This window comes from Dermacentor silvarum, chromosome 7 (genome assembly GCF_013339745.2).
Source record: "Dermacentor silvarum isolate Dsil-2018 chromosome 7, BIME_Dsil_1.4, whole genome shotgun sequence".
NCBI lineage: Eukaryota > Metazoa > Arthropoda > Arachnida > Ixodida > Ixodidae > Dermacentor > Dermacentor silvarum.
This window is the reverse complement of record NC_051160.1, coordinates 140,504,109-140,525,002: the sequence shown is the minus strand read 5'-3', so window position 1 is coordinate 140,525,002 and position 20,894 is coordinate 140,504,109. Positions and strand designations below refer to the sequence as shown.

The window sequence follows — 20,894 nt, the reverse complement described above, 5'->3', positions numbered from 1 at the left end:
TTGTTGACGCGCACGAGAAATACACGGAACTCTAGCCATACACAGCTTCGCTGAAAAACAGGACTAAGGCGAACAATAAGCGAATGGGAGGTGGCTATTTTTCGTCCTAGCTAGCGCTGTTTTCTTGGCGTTTTTTCATGCACTTTTTCTTGCAGATGGTGAATTTAAATTAGATCGCCTGAGTATAAGGCGCACTGTATTGCAAAGCGTTCTGTCAAATCTTACAGAGCAAGCTTAGGGCTGACAAAACGCAATGTAAAACATAAAGTATACCACCTACCTGTTCTCGACGAAGTAGGTGGCCTTGTCAGGTGAGTCTGCCTCCTGTACATCATACGTAATGTTTCTCCTGAAAGAAATATATATTGTTACTGCAAGTTTTTATTCCAGTCCTTCATTATGAGATAGAGGATAAATATTATTGGCCAGGACAAATAGCCATGCCTATGTAAACGCCTCTTCGTCCAGTACATGGTGAATGGGCTCAGCCAGGAGCGACCGCAAGAATAGCTCTGCCAGCTAACGGAAGGCTTTTGTCCGAGCTTCGGGGTGCGATTATGCACAACAGCGAAACATGATTTCAAGCCGTGAAAACACTTTTCGTAATATTGTCATTTAATACTGCAGCTTTCATTTTTGGTTGCTTTCAGCGGCTACAAACAGACTACAGGTGACCGGCCTGTCTTTAGAGGGGGCTCGTAATTTTGTCTGAGAAATCACCAGGCCCTTTCGTAACCGGAAAGAAAGCTTATTAAAAAAGATGCAAGGATTGCATTTGTGTAGTGGTTGGATATACGACATAATCTGATATTAATCAGCTGCAAGATAGCCCACACTAGCACAATTATCAATAAGTTGCTCCATCTAGTCTTCGAGATTCCGGAAATTTCATACGAATCAGACAAGAAAATAAAGATTGAAAGCATTTTAACAAATATTTTGGAGTGTTTGGTACCAGGGCATCCTGTGACAGTGAGGGCGAATTTTGTGCTGCAAACGAACGGCACATGTTTAATAAAAACATGTAAGTTCTTGTGTTTCAGAAACGATCTTAGAAAACGGTGTTCTGTAAACGGTCTGGCAACGTTGTACAGAACGCAAATAGAACTCAAGATATCGATGAACACTATCGACAGGTTGTACATATCTGCGGGTTTTACTGCCATTGTGAACATGAAATTCAAGTATTCTATCTCTTAGACTGCAAAGGCTTTGGCGTGAGCATCAACGGCGAATATCTCAGCAACCTTTGGTGTGCAGGTGACATTGTCCTATTCAGCAACAATAGGGACGAATTACAGCAAATTATTGAGGACATTAACTGAGAAAATGTAAGGGTGGGGTTGAAGATTTATATGCAGAAGACAAGCATACTGTTCAATAGCCTGGTGGGGGAACAAGAATTCGGGATCGCCAGTCAACCTCTACAGTCTGTAAATGAGTACGTTTGTCTAGGTCAATTACTCACAGGTAACCCTGATCATGATAAAGAAATTTACAGAATAATAAAATTGGGTTGGAATGCATACGGCACGCATTGCGAAATCCTGACTGCGAGTTTACCATTGTCGTTGAAAACAAAAGTGTGCAATCATTGCATTCTACCGGTGCTAACATATAGGGCAGAGACTTGGAGGTTAACAAAGAAGCCCGAGGACAAGTTAAGGACCGCGCAAAGAGCAATGGACCGACAATTGTTAGACCTAACGTTAAGAGACAGGAAGAGAGTGGGGTGGATCAGAGAGCAAACAGGGATAGCCGATATTCTAGATGAAATTAAGAGGGAAAATGGAGCTGGGCAGGCCATGTGATGCGTAGGGTGGATAACCGGTGGACGATTAGAATTACAGAATGGATACCAAGAGAAGGGAAGCGCACTCGAGGATGGCAGAAAACTAGGTGGAGTTAGGAAGTTTGCAGGTGCAAGTTGGAATCAGCTAGCGCAAGACCGGGGTAATTAGAGATCACAGGGAGAGGCCTTCAGTCCTGCAGTGGACATAAATATGGGCTGATGATGATTAACATTAAATCGAGGAAAGGTTTCCTTCATTGATACGTAAAACGTTTTACTGTCTGACGAGTGAAGACGAGTGCGCAGCAGCACGACGAAGTAAAGGAAGAAGTGGTGCGCGATTGTGTGCTGCGGTTCGGATTCGGACGGGTGGGCAGAAGGAGCTAAGACAGGCGAGGACCTGGTGAGACGTGTTCTCGGGGCGGTCGAGACGGCGATCGGTCTGCCTTGGTGCCTGTGAGCGCCAATGCACGCACGAACGGCTAAGGGTCCGCTCGGGCAGCCATCCGAGGCCCGTCAGGCCCAGGGACAGACTCTGGCGGCTGATGGTACGCCCTGTTGGCCGTACCTGTAGTCCCGCCTGAGAGCCGCCGCCGCAACCAGACAGCGCTGCATCTCGTGGGGCCGCCTAGCAGTACCGACGACCCTGTATGTGGGTGGGCCGGAGCCAGTGGAGCTCGCCGCCAACGCGCCAATCACGCTCCACGAGCCCAGGGTGGTGAGCGTCTTTCCCTCCCCCGGTGCCGGGGCGCGACAGCTTCGCCTGATGGCACTGGCCTCGGTGAGTCGGCACATCGTGGTGACCTCCACGTGTTAGTGTATGGGGTGAGTCGCCCGTCGAGTGGGAACGGACGCTTCAAGTCGGCGAACTCTATCGCCTGGCCACGGACGATTGTATGTACACCACGAAGCCGGTTCTAAATTTGTTCAAGTGTTTTATGTGCCCTTGTGTGTGCTTGTTAATGTCGTACACACCTGATGTGCGGCGAATAAAGGCAATGTCAGTTCTCCCCGTCTTCCTCACTGTGTGCTGAGCCCCTGGGGCCACTGAACATCTACCACAACTGGATCACAATTAAATAAACTTGGCTTCTTATCACTTCCTCCGTAGCCGGCTTTTTTTTCTATGCTATAAACATTTGTAGTGAACCTAACGTCAACCTTTATTTTCCGGACTCTGGCGAGTTTTTATTTCTGCTTTAGCATGTATCCTCCTCTAGCAGACGGTATTCCGCTGAAGTCTAGTCTATACAGGGTGTCCGAACTATCACGCACCAAGGTTAAAAAAACAGACAAGTTCGCACGCGGTCATGCAAAGCTTAGGCACAGCGAAACTGTCGATCCTTTAGTCTTTACTGGCTGATACTCCTAGGTATTTACTTGGTTGCCTGCTAGGTCTTAACTTGGTTTAACTTAACTGCGTATGTAGGGAAGGTATCTCGTCTCAGACACGCGTTCATGCGAGACGCTGTCTCTCCCCCGTTCACTCCCCGAAACAGGCGCTCTTAATCACGCCAGCGCTGTAACAGCAAGTGTTGATGGTAAATGAGTTAGATCTCAATGGCGCTAAACATTAGATTAATTTCTGGGGTTTTACGTGCGAGAAACACGATCTTATTATGAGGTGCGCCGTATCAATTGAGCAATTAAGGCAATCCGAAGTAATTTCGAACCGGGGTGCTTTAACGTGCACTCAATGAACGTTACAGGGGCGTGTTTGCATTTCGCCCTCATTGAAATGCGGCCGCCCCGGTCGGGATTTGACCGCTTAGTATCGCAACGCCAAAGCCACCAAGCGACCGCGGCGGGTATCAATGACGCCAAGATCTCGATGGCCGCAAGTGAACGTACTCGTAGCCGTCTAAAATAAACAGTGGGCAAGTTTGTACTCGGTCGTGCAAAGCTTAGATACAGCGAAAGTGTCCATCCTCGATTGCTTCTGGCTGCTACTGCTTGGTAGTAACTTGGTTGCTGCTAGGTCTTAACTTGGTTTAATTGAACTACGCATGTAGGGAAGGTATTCTCGAGCGATCATTTTCGGAGGCACCTTCCCTTTCGCCACATTTTGCGGGACTAGCGCTGGACGCGTCGGCGCCTACGAGAGACAGCGTTCCTGGCATGCCACAAACGCAGACATGCTAACCAAGGTTGGCACAGTGCGAAGAACGCTGTTGCTTGGCGACGCCGAACGCGTTAGAGGCTATAGGCGGTCGATATCTGGTGAAAGTTGCACGACCGCTGCATAAAAGCGCAGCCCCGTTTATGGCAAACTCCGAGGCCAAGCGCCTGCACACTGGGCGATAGCTATGCACAGTGTACGGGCGGCGCGCAGCAGACGACACGCCGGGAAGACGTCACGGCCCACGCGCTGTAGCGCGAAGCTGGCGGGTGCTCGGCGGAGCCGTGTCCGTGTCGGGCGAAGCGAGCGCGTACCTGCGCGGGCTGTTACTAAGCCACGCGAAGTGACGTCATCGCTACTGCTTCGGCGCATGCGCGGCTAGGCAACGCAGGTGGCGTCGGTAGCAGCTCTGCGTGTTGCCCGTTGGTGCTGCTACAATTTCTTTCTCTCTCTACCTCGCTCTCATTTTCTCTTTCCCTCTCCCGAGCATTGCGCGCGCCGCGCGCATAGACTCCTTTCCTCTCCTTAACGTCCCATTTCAAGGCAACATGTGCACAGGCACAGAGGAGGCGAGGCACACACCGCTCCGCGAGGTGGTTGTTGGGCAACGCAGTGACGTAATAGCTCGGCGAGATTTTCCGGCAACAGGCGGTACTTTTTTACGATTAGCTAGACCAACTTCGCTGTGAAAATATGCGAATGCCATGTAGCTGTACAGAACCAAGGTAATTTTGTTTGCCGTCGCTTGTAGATGCTGAAATTATTTTATTGCGACAGCAATTATATGAACACTCCAAGCGGATTCCTGCGGTTGCCGTGGTCTTCGTCGTCGCCGTGAGGTTATGTATAAAGTACAAGGTCAATAAAATTGTCGCTGCGCGCCGTATGCTGTATGTGCAAGTGCAAACGTTTGCTCTCCGCCGTGCGTTCCCTGAATGTGAAAGCGCGTGAGGGACGCGCGCTTTCACAGTGAGGGAACGCACGCCGGAGAGCAAACGCGACGTCTTGCGCGGCGCGAAACGCCGTGGGGAGACGGGAGGGAGGGGGGCGGCGTTGTGCTGCGGCACGAACTGCGTATCTTGCGACCAGGCGCAAGGGAAACTGGCCACTCAATCTCGCACGTGAAGGGAAGAGAGCGGGAAGGCAGCGCTGCTTCTACTCTGCGAGCAACTGCGTAGTTGTACTTTGTGCGATTGCGGGCGGTCGCGCGCACCGCATCTTGAAAGCGGACTGCATACGGCTCCTGTATGCGCTGCACCTTCGCCACTCAACTTCCGTTCAAGCGATAGACTGCACGAACCTTCGCCCGCTGCTGCTGCCGCCGCGCTTGATCACGCCAGCGTTTTGACAGCCGTTGTCTGTGGTCATCGAGTGTGATCTATTCATGTTTGCTTGTGCACGCTGACACCGTGCTCGTTAATTCAGTTTGTAAGTGAATGTGCCCAAGCTTATACAGCCGATAAAACTACTATCCTTACTCCGTATAGCACTCTGCTAATTTGCTATCGCAATTAATGCTTCGCCTTTCGGGTGAAACAGCGACTTTCTTGGATTCCGCCTAATTACAGAATTAGTCTTTTTAACTAAAACACTAAAGTGTTTTTCGATCATGAAAGAAGCCCGCAAATGCGCGCAACGGTACAACTAGTTGCGCGGCAATATTGCGTTGCGCAAAGTTGCGCAAAATTGCCGAACTAGCGCCATTGGGGTAAATGCGGCAGAACCTGACAGGCCAAACGCATTGCTGGTTTGTAGATTATCCTCGATATATGCGATCTTCGTGCCCTTGCTAAGGTGTTTGTACTCCTGGCTGAAGTTTGTCAACGTCTAGCAGTAGATGTTGGTTCCCCTCGACGATGGCTTCTAAGTCAGCCAGTGTTTTGGTGCCGATAAAAATGATATTGGAGTGAGGCGGGGCACTGACTTGATCTTCAAGAACACTGAAAGCATAGTGACTCAGAGAGTTCTCCTGCTATATTGCTTGTTCTTCGGATAGTGTTATTCACTTGAATTTCTGGTCTATGATAGCGCAGTGTTGGTTCAGGAAGTCCATACCAAGAATGACGTTTCGCGAACACTGGCGGAGGATAACGAACGTCGCCGCGTAAGTACGGTCACGAATTGTAATTCTTGCCATGCAGACTTCAGTTGGGGTTAATAGGTGCCCTTCAGCTGTCCGGATTTGAGGGTCTTCCCGCGCAGTCTTAACTTTCTTCAAGTCGGCGGCGAAAGATCCACTTATAGCGGAGTAGTCGAGTCCTGTTTCTACGAAAGGAGTGACATGCGTGGCCATCCAGAAGCACGGCGAGTTCAGTGGTTCTTGGTCTTGCATTACGGTTGTAGTAGTAACAACACCATTCATACTTTAAAGTCAAGCTTTTTATGGCTACGGTTCCGTGCGTTTTTCTTCTGCGCGAGCAGTGATGTGGGCCGATCCTTGTGATCGTACAGAAAGGGTCAAAGCGCAACGCACATAACCCTGTATGGGGCTCCGGGACCTGTAACCGCCTTTGAACTACCCTTGTCACACCTGGGACCCTAAGAGGTCAAAGGAAAGGGTAACAACACAGGGTTTTATTCGTATGTTCATAAAAACCAGGAAGGGTAAGAAATCTGAGAAAGGGCATGAAGGCATTGAATAGGGATTGAGAGAAAATAGATGGTATGGGTAAAAAGCCCGCAAGCATGGGCACAAGAAGGGCCGAGCAGGGCTCAAAAATGGTTGACATCGCCGGTATGATGTCTACGACCGGATTGTAGCCCAGAAGGACTACCTCTGTCGGCCATGCCTATACTCGCTCCGCCCTCCCTTTGTCGGCGTTCCAACTGCTTGCGTGCCTAGTTTCCTGCCGCTCTCCCGGGGCGGCGGCACCGTCGCGCGTGTTTATAAAATGTGTTCTCACATAATTCTGTGTCACATCTGTGTCGTGTGCTAAACAGCTTTGCTGGTCGTCAACCTTCAAAGAATGGAATGGTTCATGATTTTTAAAAGGAAAGGGGCAGCTGTGTAGATGGGGGAAAGTTCTGCTTGAGGTAGACCTCCACCACCCTCTCAGCCCACCCCAGGATGTCCTCCTAAACGTCGGACCTGCAGCTGTGCAAGGCAGCCCCCACTGCTCCTCAATAGTTAATAAATTATTAAGTGGAGGGGCTAATGGGTGTTGAGGGCATCCCCACATAATGTGGTTGAGATTGGCCTTGGCCGCTGAGCAGAAGCGACAGGCCGGGGGATGGTAGTGAGAGGGGTGAATGACGTGAAGAAAGTAAGGAGAGGCAAAAGGTGCGAGTCTGTAGCTGCCGCCGCAGGAGCTCGCGTTTGCGTGGATAATGATGCGCCAACGGAGGAAAGTTCAGACGCTCGAGTGTATAATGTGCACGTGTATAGTGTGGAATGTGAGAAAGTGATCTCGCGCGAAACAACGTGTCTTGAAGGTAACGATTTGCGACTGACTTAATGCCTGCGCCCGGTTCGTTAATCTTCGGGCGCTAGCGTGATCCTCCTCTTGCCGGCAAGACCCGCGTGTGCTGTGGTCCACATGAGGCCTATAGCTTGTGTGGGAGCGTGAGAGAAGATTAGGGACAAGGCAGGGCGCGAAATCCGACCTGCTCCGCAATTGCTGATGGCTGTTTTGAGTCGCTGACAATGACGGGGGAATTTGGAATAGCGAAAGCCAAGGCTATGGCCACTTCCTCCGCCTTTTCCAGAGAGGAAACATGGACAGAGGCGGCCGTAGCTAGCTGGCCCTGCAAATTGATTACCGAGAGGGCATATTTCGAACCAGTGCTATATTCGGCGGCGGCGACATAGAGCACGTCGATTGAATTGGAGAATTTTCTGTGTAGGGTCTTGGCCCTTTGGCTCGTGGGTGTGATATGATGTATAGGGTGCACGTTTTAAGAGAGTGGTGGTATTAGGATTAGCGTGGTATTATGGATTAGCGTGGATGTGATGTGGAATGGTGTGTTTGGGATGAGCGAGAGAGGCTGGGGAAATTCCAAATGAGTTAAGAATGTGTTGTCCGGTTTCTGTTTTGTTTTCGGAGGTATTGGCAGGTGAGATGGGCTTCCACGAGCTGTTGAAGGCACCGGTCTGCATGAGCCATTCTGTGGATGTGCGTAGTGGGAGGCATAGGGCAAGTTCATAGATTTTTCGAATGAGAGTGTTGACCTTGTCTTCCTTTTTTCTGAGAAGGTTTAAGAATGGCGGTGCGTAAGTTAACTTTTGTGATGACAAAGGCTTGCATTAGTCTGACAAGGTCATTTTCTCGCAGACCGCCGTGTCGGTTGACACGAAGCCTTGGAGTCTGAAAGTGTTGTCGACGGTGAATTGGAATCTCTGGAGGATGACGTGTTAGGAAGTTTTGCCAATGCATGAGGTGAGTGAGATTGGTCTTAGGTTGGATGTGTTGGCGGGTTTGTGGGGATCGGTAATAAAGATGACGTTGGCATCCCTCCACGAGGATGGAAGGGTGCCAGTGTCGAAGCAGTGATAAAGTATGTGGTGAGTGCCCTGACTAAATTATCATCCAGGTCACCGAGCAAATTGTTATTAATCTAAACGGGACCAGGAGCGGAGGTCATGCAAAATTTGTTAGCCAGCGCGTGGCGCACCTCGGCTTCTGTGATTGGTGTAGTGAGATCCGCATTAGCTATGCCGATGTATTGGAGAGTGCAGAAACGGCGCGCGGGGGGAAGGTGTTTTAACAGCGGAGCTATTTAAGCCGGCCGTAATGTGTGCCACCTGCCACTGCGTTGCCTAGCAACCACCGCGCGGAGCGTCGCGCTATGCTCGGGAGAGAGAGAGAGAGAAAATGAGAGCGAGAGAGAAAGAGAGACAATAAACAAATTTTAACTGCAGCAACGAGGCAACGCGCAGAGGTACTGGCAACGCCATCCACGCTTCTCCGTTTCCCCGCATTAGCGCCGAACGCTCGCGGTGTCCGTGACTACAGCGGCTAGAATGGGGAAGTGTGCCGAGCGGCACGCAGCGCCTATGGGGCTCATTGAAGCCGCCGGTAGGGAACCGCGAGGGGGCGCGCGCTGTCGTAGACACGTCGCCCGATGCGAGTCGCGCCGGCTGTGCTGCTTCAGTGACGCCGGCCGCCCTGACTTGTGGAAAGTTACGTTCATTTATTTTTGTGCTGCAGCAAGTCTATATGTGTACTAATGGTGCGAAAACATTGTTTCGTGTCTGGATGCTACTATCGTACTGCTGCCAAATTTTCGCTCACCGTGAACTGTCTTAGTTTCTACGATTTGGTCAAAGCTCCCAGCAGTGGCAAATGTGAAGCGGGCGATCTGACACTTCTCCTCAGCATAGAGGATGCAGATCATGAAATGGACGCATTGCTGGATAGTGGGAAGGTTGAAGAAGCTTCTCACATGATAAAGAAGTTCAAAATGGTTTATTTACGCAGGATGTAGAGCAGAAGCACACGGAGGGTGAAAGCAACAGAAGACGGAACACAGCGCTAACTGAGTGTTTATTGGATGAGAGCCGATATATATATATATATATATATATATATATATATATATAGTCTGCATATGTGTATATATATACACACATATACATCAACACACAAAAAAATCAACCTAGCAAGTTCAAGCGACACAGCCGCCCATCGCGACAAACACTCAGTTCTTAGCGATGTGTCCTGTCTGTTTCTTTCGCCGTCCGTGTGCTTCTGCGCTACTGTGTAAATATTGTCATACTAACTAGCCCACCAGTTACTCGATTTGAATCCGCAATGCTACCCGACCATGATTACCCCGAAAAGATGAACGACTCGCGGCTAGTCTTCTGCATGACAGGGTAAATATATACCCTGTAGTCTGTGTGCAAGAAATGTTTTGACGAGCTCCTTTTTGCCACCGGCAAAGCCATCGAAGAGGTGGCGATGTTCACCAAGTTCTACGTCAATGGGGGCCTCATTCATCCTTCGGAGAAGCTCTTCTCATTTGTATAGACGCCCTCGAAACTACTGTTTTCGATGTGGTTCAGTTACAACGAGCTACACAGTGACAGCTTGGAAGAGCTTGTCTACTGTCTGCACAAAAACGACGTCATATTGGGCTGTGCACCGCATGGCTCCAGCCTTAGCAACCAAGTTACAAAATTATTTTTGGTCATCCGTTTTCCCTTGTACACGAAGGCACTCAAAGAGAGAGTCTTAATTCCCGTGAAAAGAAGAAGCACCTGAAGCTCAGTCGCATCACTTAACAGGCTCACAACGTTCTGTTTGAACTGTTTGTGAACAATTTAAACATTTTTTTTTCTCGTGAGAAAAAAAAAGCACCAGCTCAGGTGCGTCGCGTAGCAAAAATAATCGATGACGGCGAATGGTTTGTTTTAAACGTATTGTGAGCCACTCTTCAAAAATTAGTTGTTTGCGTAAACAGTGCGTCAAAATATAAAATGTTTGCTTCCGAGTTACCACTGGGAATTTTCTTGCTTTGCGTTCGATAAGGTGTCAGCCGGAGTAAATAGTCTAAAGCAAGCTACACTCTACCATCGAAGCGCGCTCAATCGGATTGTTACCTTGGCGCCTTTCAATTACGAAAGGGCTAGCATAGCCACTCTATAGCCATTTTCCGCCATGCAGGAGCGAGAATTTATATATTACGACGCTGTCTTTTTTGCTATTGCATATTCGGGTGCGCGCGCGGACGATCGCATTCCACGCAGCGCCCTTGCACTGCGGCTGCTAGCCGCCGTCGCGGCCGACGTGTAAGCGTGTGTCAGCGCCACCTGGCGGTTTCCTCCCAAAGGGGCACGCGCGAGCCGGAGCGTTCAACACACTTCCCCATTCTAGCCTCTGTACCGTGACTGCAGCAGGCACCTCTGGCGGCTGCTTGGCCGAGCTCCCACCAGCCGCGCGCTACTGCGCATGCGCTGCGACGTCATCCCGGCGTGTCGTCTGCTGCGCGCCGCCCGTGCACTGTGCATAGCTGTCGCCCCACTTCCCCTACGTGTGCTCGGACTGCAAGTGTTTCGCGAGGCGTTCCCCGATGCCACGGACGGTGAGTAAATGCTTATATACTTCGTATAACTTAGCTCAGAAGGGCTTGGGTGCGAGCTAGTTGGTACGGATCATTCAAATTTAATACAGCGCCAAAAAACACGGACAAGAGAGAACACAGGACGAGCGCTGACTGCCACCAACACCTTCATTGAAGCCTGCGCAAATATATAAAATTCGCAACGGGCAGAAAGAAAACGCCTGGACTGTGCAATAAGCGACATGTCGCCAAGCCTGTAGATTGCAATACCAATGTAGTGTATTCAATTCCCACCTCTTGTGGCTGCACCTCAATAGGGCAAAGGGGACGTTGTATTAATGATCGTTTGAGTGAGCATGCGTACTGTGTCAAGAATAAGACAGTCAGTTATCTGGCTGTTCATTGTGCAAAGTGCGGATGTTCACCACTCCTAGATAAAACACGTGTGTTAAGAAGGTACAGCAATCAGATGGCCAGGGAAATCTTTGAGGCCTTTTCAATGTGTCAGTTAGGAGCCACCTGTGTAAGTGCCCCATTTATAGCTTTTTGCGATAAGGAACGTAAGTTACTCAGGAGTTAATCAGTTTAGCCTGTGTCCACCACGTGTATTGGTAAATCTGTATATTTAGTCTTTTTGACGCATACGCAGCAGGAGTTGACTGACGATGACTCGCCCTCCCTTTCCTCTTTCTTTTTTCTTTCTGCCCGTTGCGAATTTTATATATTTGCGCAGGCTTCAATAAAGGTGTTGCTGGCAGTCAGCGCTCGTCCTGTGTTCTCTCTTGTCCGTGTTTTTGGCGATGTTTTAAATATGTATAACTTAGCATCACTTCGTATAGCCAGGACCAGCTCGGAAGCGATCAGCTCCGCTGTGTCTTTAGCCTTGCGCCACTAGTGAGAGCTACCCGTACTTTTTTGTCGAAGCTCGCCAGAGTCCCTTTAAGTTGTCTTTGTGAGCGTGTAAGAGTTTTCTTATGTGGTGGCTGTGATGTATGCGTGAGGTGGTCGGGCCAATGAGATGTCGTAATTGTTGTTACGTTCGCTTGCAGCAGAGCCGACCATGCATGCTGTCGCGTATCTTGCCCTAATGTTGGCTAGTAAGTTGTGTGGAATATGTTTGAATTTGGAGGTCGACCTGAGCAATTCTAGGTCTCAACATTCGATTATGGCGGCACTTTTTCCAGCGTTTCAGGAAAGATGTCTTGGCAAGGGAGGGTTGGGGTATGTGCCTGTGCTTCGGCTTGGAGTTGTTGGGCCCATTCGGTGATGTCGGCAATGTCAGCAGGGGCCGACACTTGTCTTGTAGCGCGGAACTGGTCCCATTTAGTGTGGTTGAGGGCTTTGGTTCGCGGGGCTTGTGGCGGAAGCATAAGGTGGTTTGCATGATGTAATGCTCGCTGCCGATGTTGATCTATAAGTTAGTACAGTTGACGTGCTGGACTCTGAGTGTGTCGATAGGTCGGGGGAGGTGTCTCTGGAAACCCTGTTACTACGTCGTCTGGGTATGTCAGTGTCGTTATGCAGTGTAAGGCGGTGGTTTTGTAATTGTGTCCAGAGGGTTCTGCCCTTGAGTGTACTGCTGGAGTGGACCAATAATAGGCTAGGGGCATTAAAGTCTCTTAGAATTAGGAGGGGGTGCTTACCAGCTGCAGAGAGGGTATGAACGAATACTGTGTCAAATTTCTGATGTTTGTCTTCAGGGCGACTGTAAATGTTTAGAATGTATAACGCCGTGGTGCGAATTTTGCAAGGAACAATTTCGATAAATTCACCCTCTATGTTAATCTCCTCAAATTGAGAGTGGGTGTTTAAATATGAATATGGCTGTATGAGGTTTGGTGTTGCGTTTGGCTTGCATGATGTTGTAACTAGGGAATCGCACGGTTCCATGCGTTTCCTGTAAGGTGATGATGGCAGGCGGCTTGTTGCAGCTGTAGACTAGCTTTCATACGGCCAGACGCCCTGCAATTCTATTGCAAGACTTTGAGTTCGGAGCGGGCAAGACTACTGGCCATCACTCGGGACGGTGGGTGGAGAGTTCTTAGGCAAATAGTCATGGCTTGGGTCAGAGTGGCTAATTGCACCGTGACGGACTCAAGAAAGCGGTCGAGTTTGTCATTAAGGGCGACGAATTGCGCGGTGCCGCTTTGTTCGGAGGTGATGAAATCCTGTTGTAGTTGGTGGGCTTTAGTTTCAAGAGTGGTAATTCTATCGTAAAACCTAAGGAGGGCATCGTCCAGGCAATCTTATGTGCTCGCCGTATTGGGGGTTTTGCGTTTGTTTGGGGGACAAGGTAGCGTAGGTGGCACAGATTGCAAAGTAGAGCACTGCACGGGCCTGATTTTTCGGCCCGAGCCCGACCCGGGCCCGGGCGTACATGACCAAGACCAGCCCGGGCCCGGCCCGGGCCCGTGGTTCCAAGCCCGGGTCCGACTCGGGCCCGTGTTACTGACCCCGGACCCGGCCCGGGCCCGGGCGTTCATTACTAAGCTTAGCTAGGACCCGTGTGTGCATGACCAGGCCCAGCCTGTAAGAAAAAAATTATCTTTTTTTAATTACAGATTGTACCGTATCTGTCAGCCTCGCCTTCTCGAGGTTTAATCAGCTGCAGTATATAAGCAATAAAAGGCCGAAGTCTTTGTTTCTCCCACGGGAACATCAGTAATCCTGCCCATTGCCTGTGCTACTATTTTTCTGGTGGTGCGCATGCACTTGCCTTGATTTGTACGATATGGTTCTATGATGTCATTTAGCATGCAAATATATAGGACGTTTCATTTTAGCTGAACCAAATTTTTAAAGATTGCCTGTGGCAGATAGCACAGTTTTAATCCTTGACCTAAACTACTCGATGAGGCGGCCATTACTTCCACGAGAAATCAAAACGCCTAATTGAAGAATTAACATAATGACGCTAATCAACGTTTAAATAATTATCTTATGGCACATCTTTCAATCTACGAATTATAGCCGCCGAGTTCGCAAGGCGTATCCACCTGGAACGAATTCTCAGGACTAAACCAGTTCGCAAGGCATATCTACTTGGAACGAATTCTCAGGACTGAACTAGTTTCGAGATATTAATTTTCAAAGTGTCCGACGAAATGCATGGCGTTCCAGTTAACTTTTTGAGGAAAACGCTGTTTTATGCATTGAAGCACAAAAGTAACTGGCCTTAGCGCTAAAATAATGCCATAGTATCGACATGATACGATCGCAAAAGCGGTAACATGGAAATGGCTTGAGGAGTGGTTCTTTGTATAATTTATTTTTCCTTACGCCGGAAACAATGTTCGTTTTTGCGGAAAAGAAAAAAAATAGCGTAGCTTGCACTGGCGGCGCAATGCTAAAGTGCCAGCGGAGATGATGGGCACCTAGCTAGTCCTGGCTTTTGGGCTAGACTAAGTACTACCAAGTCATCCCCAGCATTTACCGGAATTTATTTATTATTGATTGATTATCGATTAGCTATTCATTGGCTATTTATTGTATATTGCAAGATATTGGCCACGTATTTGGGATAGGCTAAGCACTACAAAGTTATCCGAATTTATTGATTATTGATCCATTATTGATTAGCTATTGATTGGCTGTCGATTGGCTATCGTAAGGTATTGGCCAGGTATTTGGGCTAGGCTAAGCACTACCAAGTCATCCCCAGCATTTTGGAGAATTTATTGATTATTGATCGATTATCGACTAGCTATTGATTGGCTATCAATTGTCTATCGATAGGAAATTAGTCCCCACCATGCTTAGTTAGACTTATCCAGGCTCAGCTTCGCTAGTTCACAGGTGTATGTGCCATTGAGCTTGGACCTTTTCTGCACTGCTGCCAGGATCGGCCCACACTTTTGGATTCAGCGGACACATTAGGCCCGGCTGAATCAGCTCCGCTGTTAAAAATGGGAACTTCATCTGTTTTACTATTTTCTTTGATGAGATATAGTCATCTGATACGATATGCAGTCAAGAGAGCGGTGTGGATCAGAGAACAAACTGGGATAACCGATATTCTAGTTGACATTAAGCGGGAAAAAATGGATCTGGGCAGGCCATGTAATGCGTAGGATGGATACCCGATGGACCATTAGAGCTACAGAATGGATACCAAGAGAAGGGAAGCGCAGTCCAGGACGCAGTTCTTGTCCACAGCTTCGGCCCGAAATTGTGCATGTTGTACGGCTTAAGCCGTACTTTACACAGTAGCTCTTGTGCCAGTGTGGCATCGAGTCGGTGCTTTGAGAAGGGAGGGACTAATGCCACTCAGCGTTTTGGGGAGAAAGCACACGGAGAAGACGAGAAAGTAGAGGATCCGTCTGAACGGTTTCGAGCCAGGAGTAAACCACCTTGTCATCTTGTTCACCTTGTCGTCCAACCGCGTGACAATATGCTACAGCTTTTAATATACGGCTCTCAAATACTACACTAACCTTTTGCTTTCCAAAGGCTGCCGATTTCTGAAGACTGTGACCATAAAGGATTACAGTGAAGAACTCACTTGTCTGAACCGTCGTGGCCTTTCAGTTGCCAAACGTAGGTGGCCTTCTTCGTTCCAAGATCGAAGTAGGTACGAGTGGTGGTGGCGCACTTCAATGCAGTGTCGTTGGTGGATGTGTACACGATCAAGGCTCGTTCGAAGTGGGCCATCGTCTGAGTTGTTAAAAAAAGAGAAAGAACAACAAAGATGGTGCTTTGTAGTAAAACGGGATACAAAACTTTTATTGAAACAAGTATTCCAAGTCGGCACCCACGTAAGAGTGCTCTAAGTTGGATTTGTAAAAGCTTACAGTCCTGCTGTGAACCGAAAGTAACATGCTTGTTTGCTGGTGTAGCCATACGATGCCGGGATGCTTATATTAGTTGCGCTCGACTGGATAGCGGCTTTAAAGGCAGCGTTGACAAGAAGGCAAGAATGCCGATCAATGCAAGTAAAGAAGTAATGCAAATTTTTGTACAACGAACAGAGTATCAGGCGCAACAAAATCATAATAAAAAAACTGGAGGATGCTTAAGCTTCGCGTTTAAGAGTGGAACGCGATAGCGTTCAAAGATCCCTGACTGTTTGTCAGGCTTCCCGGCAACTGCAGCTTTGTTTTTTCTGCACCTTCGCCTCAGCGCGCCGCTTCCGTAAGGGAGCCTACATGCAAGGCTCCCTACGCTTGCGAGGAGGCGAGCGCCATCTGGATGGTGTTTTTCCAAGGAACCCCTACCGTGGTGCGCCGCTGTATGAATGGTAGAAATGCTGGAAAAGGAGTTTGTGTCTGAATTTCCGCGTAACCGTATTGTGTTTTATCGTATATTCAAATTACATTTTGACGCTAACATACCTGTAGGTTGTGGTTAAGTGGTATGTTACGGTTTTTCTGGCACATTTTCCTTTCAGAAATTCAATTGGTTCACCAGAGCCTCTGCGCCATGTGAAGGGCCCGCGAGGGCCCCCACAACACAGGTTTGGGATGGTTTTTTGGCCGTGGTCGCCGATGCCAAGACCAACGCCGTCGCCGGATTTTCTGCGACACGGGGCCCTTAACGCTATCGCGTTAAAACTCTGGCCCAACGCGTGTCACGATGACTGCGATTAGCCAAAAATTCACAGCCATTTTCCTGTGTGCATGTGGGACACCAGCGGAGCTGTAAAAGAACTACACAGAGATCACTGTGCGAGTAACAAAGAAAATGGGGGTTTAACGATAACGCACTTTTCTGTTTCCTACTTCATCGCGTCACTCCCTTCATGAGAATGTCAAGGATAGCCTTATGATCGCTGTTATACGCGGCAAATGGCATAGAAGATACATTTCAGACGTTCTGGGAAAATACCAAGTCTATACACGTACGCCGCTGCGTGGTTGGTAGTGCAGGGTAGAGCACTGCACGGGCCGATTTTTGCGGCCCGGGCCCGGCCCGGGCCCGTTTTTACATTGGGTGGCCCGCCCGAGCCCGATCAAAACTTTTATGGCGAAACCCGGGCCTGGCCCGGGCCCGGAAATAATCTACGTTACCCGCCCGGCTCTGCCCGCCACCCCTTTAACTTAAGCCCGAGCGCGGCCCGAGCCCGGCTTGAAACCGGCCCGAACCCGGCCCGAGACCGAAAAATGCATGTTTTTAAGAATTGAGAAGCCCGAGAATAACTCGCAGAAAGCCCGAGCCCGGCCCGGGCCCGCGTCAAAAAACCCGAGCCCGGCTCGGGCCCGGGTCAAAAAGCTCACGCCGTGCCCGAGCCCGGCCCGAGCCCGTGAAAAAACTGCTCTACCCGGCCCGGCCCGGCCCACGGGCCGCGCCGGGCCCGGGTTTTCGGGTAAGCCCGAGCCCGTGCAGTGCTCTAGTGCAGGGTCACTGCAGCGGCGCAACCCGGACTCCTGTAACACGAACTGTACGAAGCGTTGTCCCTGCGTTGTCCACATTGAAATCACAGCAGGTCTGGTATCGTCCCGTGCGATGGACATGAAGTGAGTGTGCAGAAATCTCTCCACGTATACAATCCCAGCCCACGGGGATATGTAGACAGTATAAACAACTGTGTTACCTTCCGGTTGAACACAAGACACGTCCCCACATGCACCGTCATCTTCATCCAGAAAATCCAATACACACGACTGCACACGCGGACCAGCCCTCGCATACACCGCAACACGCCCTGCACAGGATTCTCCAAATTGAAACGCGCCAAGGTGTCTCAAGATGGTGGCTTTCCCGCAAGAAATATATAAGGGCGCTGCATGCCGCCTGTTGATGCATGCGTCCGCAGCGTTATGGTTTCAGTGCCGGGCTTGTGTACTACATAGGCCCTGGATTCGATTCCTGCAGGCGGTTGATTTTAAGAGTGCATATGTAATTATTTATTACACAGAACTTTGCTAAAAATGACGAATTTGCAAAGTCGAAGAGACGTGTAAAGCCAGAAGGACGAAGTTTAGGCAAATCCATGCACTTCGTATAATTTATACGATGGCAGAACCGCCCCGATTGCAGCTCCCGTAGACACTAGCGCCAGAGTTCCCTCTAGTAATTATTGCATGAAACTGTATGCACTGGGTGTTTTCTTAGGTTTCCTCTTGCTACGCCAGGTGTCAGCACATGCGTTACTGGTTTGCTTTGCCTCCTCATAGAGAGCGCGGCAGCATTCAGGCAAGAACATTGAAAAATCTGTGGGAGAGCAGACATATACAGCACCGCTGTAAAATTAATAAAATCTGCTGTTTTTACGTGCAAGAACCACGTTCTCATTATGAGGCACGCCGTAGGTGGCAGCTCTGGTATATTTGGACCATGTGGTCCAATATACCAACGAGCTCCCAATGCACGGGACACGGGTGTTTTTTGCATTTCGACGCCATCGAAATGCGGCCACCGCGGTCCCGTGAGCTTGTGCTTAGTATAGCGCAACAAACTGTGATTAGCATTCAAGCAATCAAACGGCACACCGTATTGCTGATGAAACGTGTATTTAGAATCTGTGGTGGTCATTTTGCGATTCTTATATGTTCGACAATATGCCATAAACTGTCTTCGGGATCGGCCCACTTTTTTATGGCTCTCACTGGCCAGGGTCGGCTGTGACTATGACGGCATGCAGTTGGCTGTATGAGAAAGAGCCATTGATGATGATGGAACGATGTCGATGGAAAGACGAAGGCAGTATGACGTTGGCATGACGTCAATAGGATCTGAACTGATGACGATGGCACGGCGACAACGGTATGACGTCAGTGAAGTGATGACGTTGATGAAACGAGAGCGTGATGATGATGGCAGTGCAACCATCATCATACCCGGGTGGGTATTCTGTATAGCTTTAGAGTAGAAAGCAAGTCCAAACCTGGCTCACGCTCTCTACTTTCCTCTTCGATATCGGCTTATTTGGTATCAATATTCTAAACTCATCAAAGGATCGTTTTTGTTGATCTGCTGTATTAGGTGTAATGACTGGTTCTGCGTTAAGCTGAAGAAGCAGTGCATACACACTAGTCCAAAACAAACATATGTAATAAATGGTTTTTACGATTACGGAGATTCGCGATGTAGATTCGGAACCACTTTCGTTCTCACAGTGCGCAGATTCGTTTCATGTTATGTTTGGCGTCATCAAATTTATTCATTTCATTCGCTTCCCGCTGTTACCTGTTTAGTGGCGCATATACCATTAATAATATTGCCATCCAAGTGTGCCCCTCAACCCTGATGAAGAACATCAGAATGATAGTGCCAGAATCACAAGTAAAAGCTTACAGGCCCTATTCTCAAGTATGCGACATTTCAAAAATGCATCTAGACACTCAGGTGTTTTCTGCATTTTTGTGGCGTCCAGTCCTAAAGCTATGTGATGGAGCTCACACATGGCTTGTGAAATTATTTATCTACAAGCTGTAATAAGTGCATTCTAGCTAGCTGCTTGAGGCTCTGTCTAGGAATGAGAAACTCTGACCTCGATAAGTTTTATGATTGTTGAGGTACACGAATCGCCTGCAGCTTCTTCTGGAGCCAGTGAAAAATCTACGTCTTTTTTCGTATATATCTTCGAGTAACTGCTGGAGCTTTGCGGGTTCACGCAAGGTCTCAAGACGAGACAGCTCTTTCTGTCGCTTATTGGCCAGTCTCTCTCTCATAACCTAAGATGAATTTTCACGCGGCGACCACGTTGGCTATTGCGACCACTTCAATAGCAGCGTTGACAATGCAGGACTGAACTATTTTCGCATTCTTTTTGCGAAAACAGTACCCGTTTGCGTCAGTTGCTATTTACCATATATATATATATATATATATATATATATATATATATATAAAAACGACAAGAAAGGGAACTGAGGGACCCGATTTTTTGTATTTATAGCATAAGAAGGCAACACAGACACCATGGACAACATAAGGGAAGTCATTTGTACTTACTAATTGAATCAAAGAAACTAATAAGTTAATGGGAATTAAAGTGGATGAAAAAGACAACTTGCCGCAGATGGGGAACGATCCCACGTCTTCGCATAAGGTTTATGCAGCTTAGGTAAATAAACCTAAGATAACTGTGAAGTTGTGCTTCTCATTCCTCTCTCTCTCTTTATATATATATATATATATATATATATATATATATTGAAAGACGACGCCCGGGAAGAAGGCAGAGCCCTTGTATTTCAGCACAGCGAGAAACAGCCACCGAGCACGAACCCGACAAACGATGATGATTATTATGAGGATAGGTATATGCAGATGACGACACTGATGAACTGCGCAGTTAGCGCTCACACTAACTTTCCCCCTCACGAAAGCGGTGGTAGGACAGCGAGTCAGAAACAGTACGAACGCCGAAGGTACGGCTTCATGCGAGAGATGTGAACGATTTCGGTGATGCGGCAACGGCGGTCCATAGCCGAGGTAACAGGTGCCACGCGATAGTTCACGGCAGATGTTCTTTCAAGCACGGTGTACGGGCCGCGATACCGATGAAGACATTTTTCACAGAGCCCCGGCACTCGCACAGCTGTCCACAGGAGCACTTCCTCGCCTGGGCGGAAACAAATGACACGACGGGGCGCATCACAACGGACTTTCCGCTTGTCCTGAATGGTCGCGGTGTTGGCGAGCGCAATTTCACGGCAGTGGGTGACGCGGGCGGCGAACTCATCTGGTAGAGATGCGGATGGAACAGAAGGCGTAGAGAGAAAAGACGGTGCACGGCCGTACACGAAGAAAGAAGGGCTGTAGTTTGTTGTGCGTTCAACGGGCAGTAGTATAAGCAAATGTGACGAAAGGAAGTATAGTGTCCCAGTTATTGTGGTCGTGTTTAACATACATGGACATCATGTCGGACAGAGTTTGATGGAAACTTTCGGTAAGACCATTGATTTGGGGATGATACGCTGAGGTATTCTTATGGATGGTCTTAGAGGCCTGCAGGACTTAAGCGAGAACATTCTGAAAGAAATGTCTTGCCACGGTCACTCACACGATCCGCACCATGGCGCAAGATAATGGCGTGCA

At 48.8% G+C, this 20,894-nt stretch overlaps 1 protein-coding gene across 1 annotated transcript in view; it reads right to left on the bottom strand.

The window, feature by feature from the left end:
• Positions 1 to 276: 276 nt before the first annotated feature.
• The window catches only part of LOC125947228 (uncharacterized), a 41,934-nt gene continuing 21,316 nt past the window's right edge, over positions 277 to 20,894 (bottom strand). The window contains exons 2-3 of the mRNA XM_049671634.1: positions 15,415 to 15,566; positions 277 to 349 (exon numbers count right to left, since the gene is read on the bottom strand). Of these exons, the coding sequence (XP_049527591.1) occupies positions 277 to 349; positions 15,415 to 15,566 (225 nt within the window). The remainder of the gene's footprint in view (positions 350 to 15,414; positions 15,567 to 20,894) is intronic.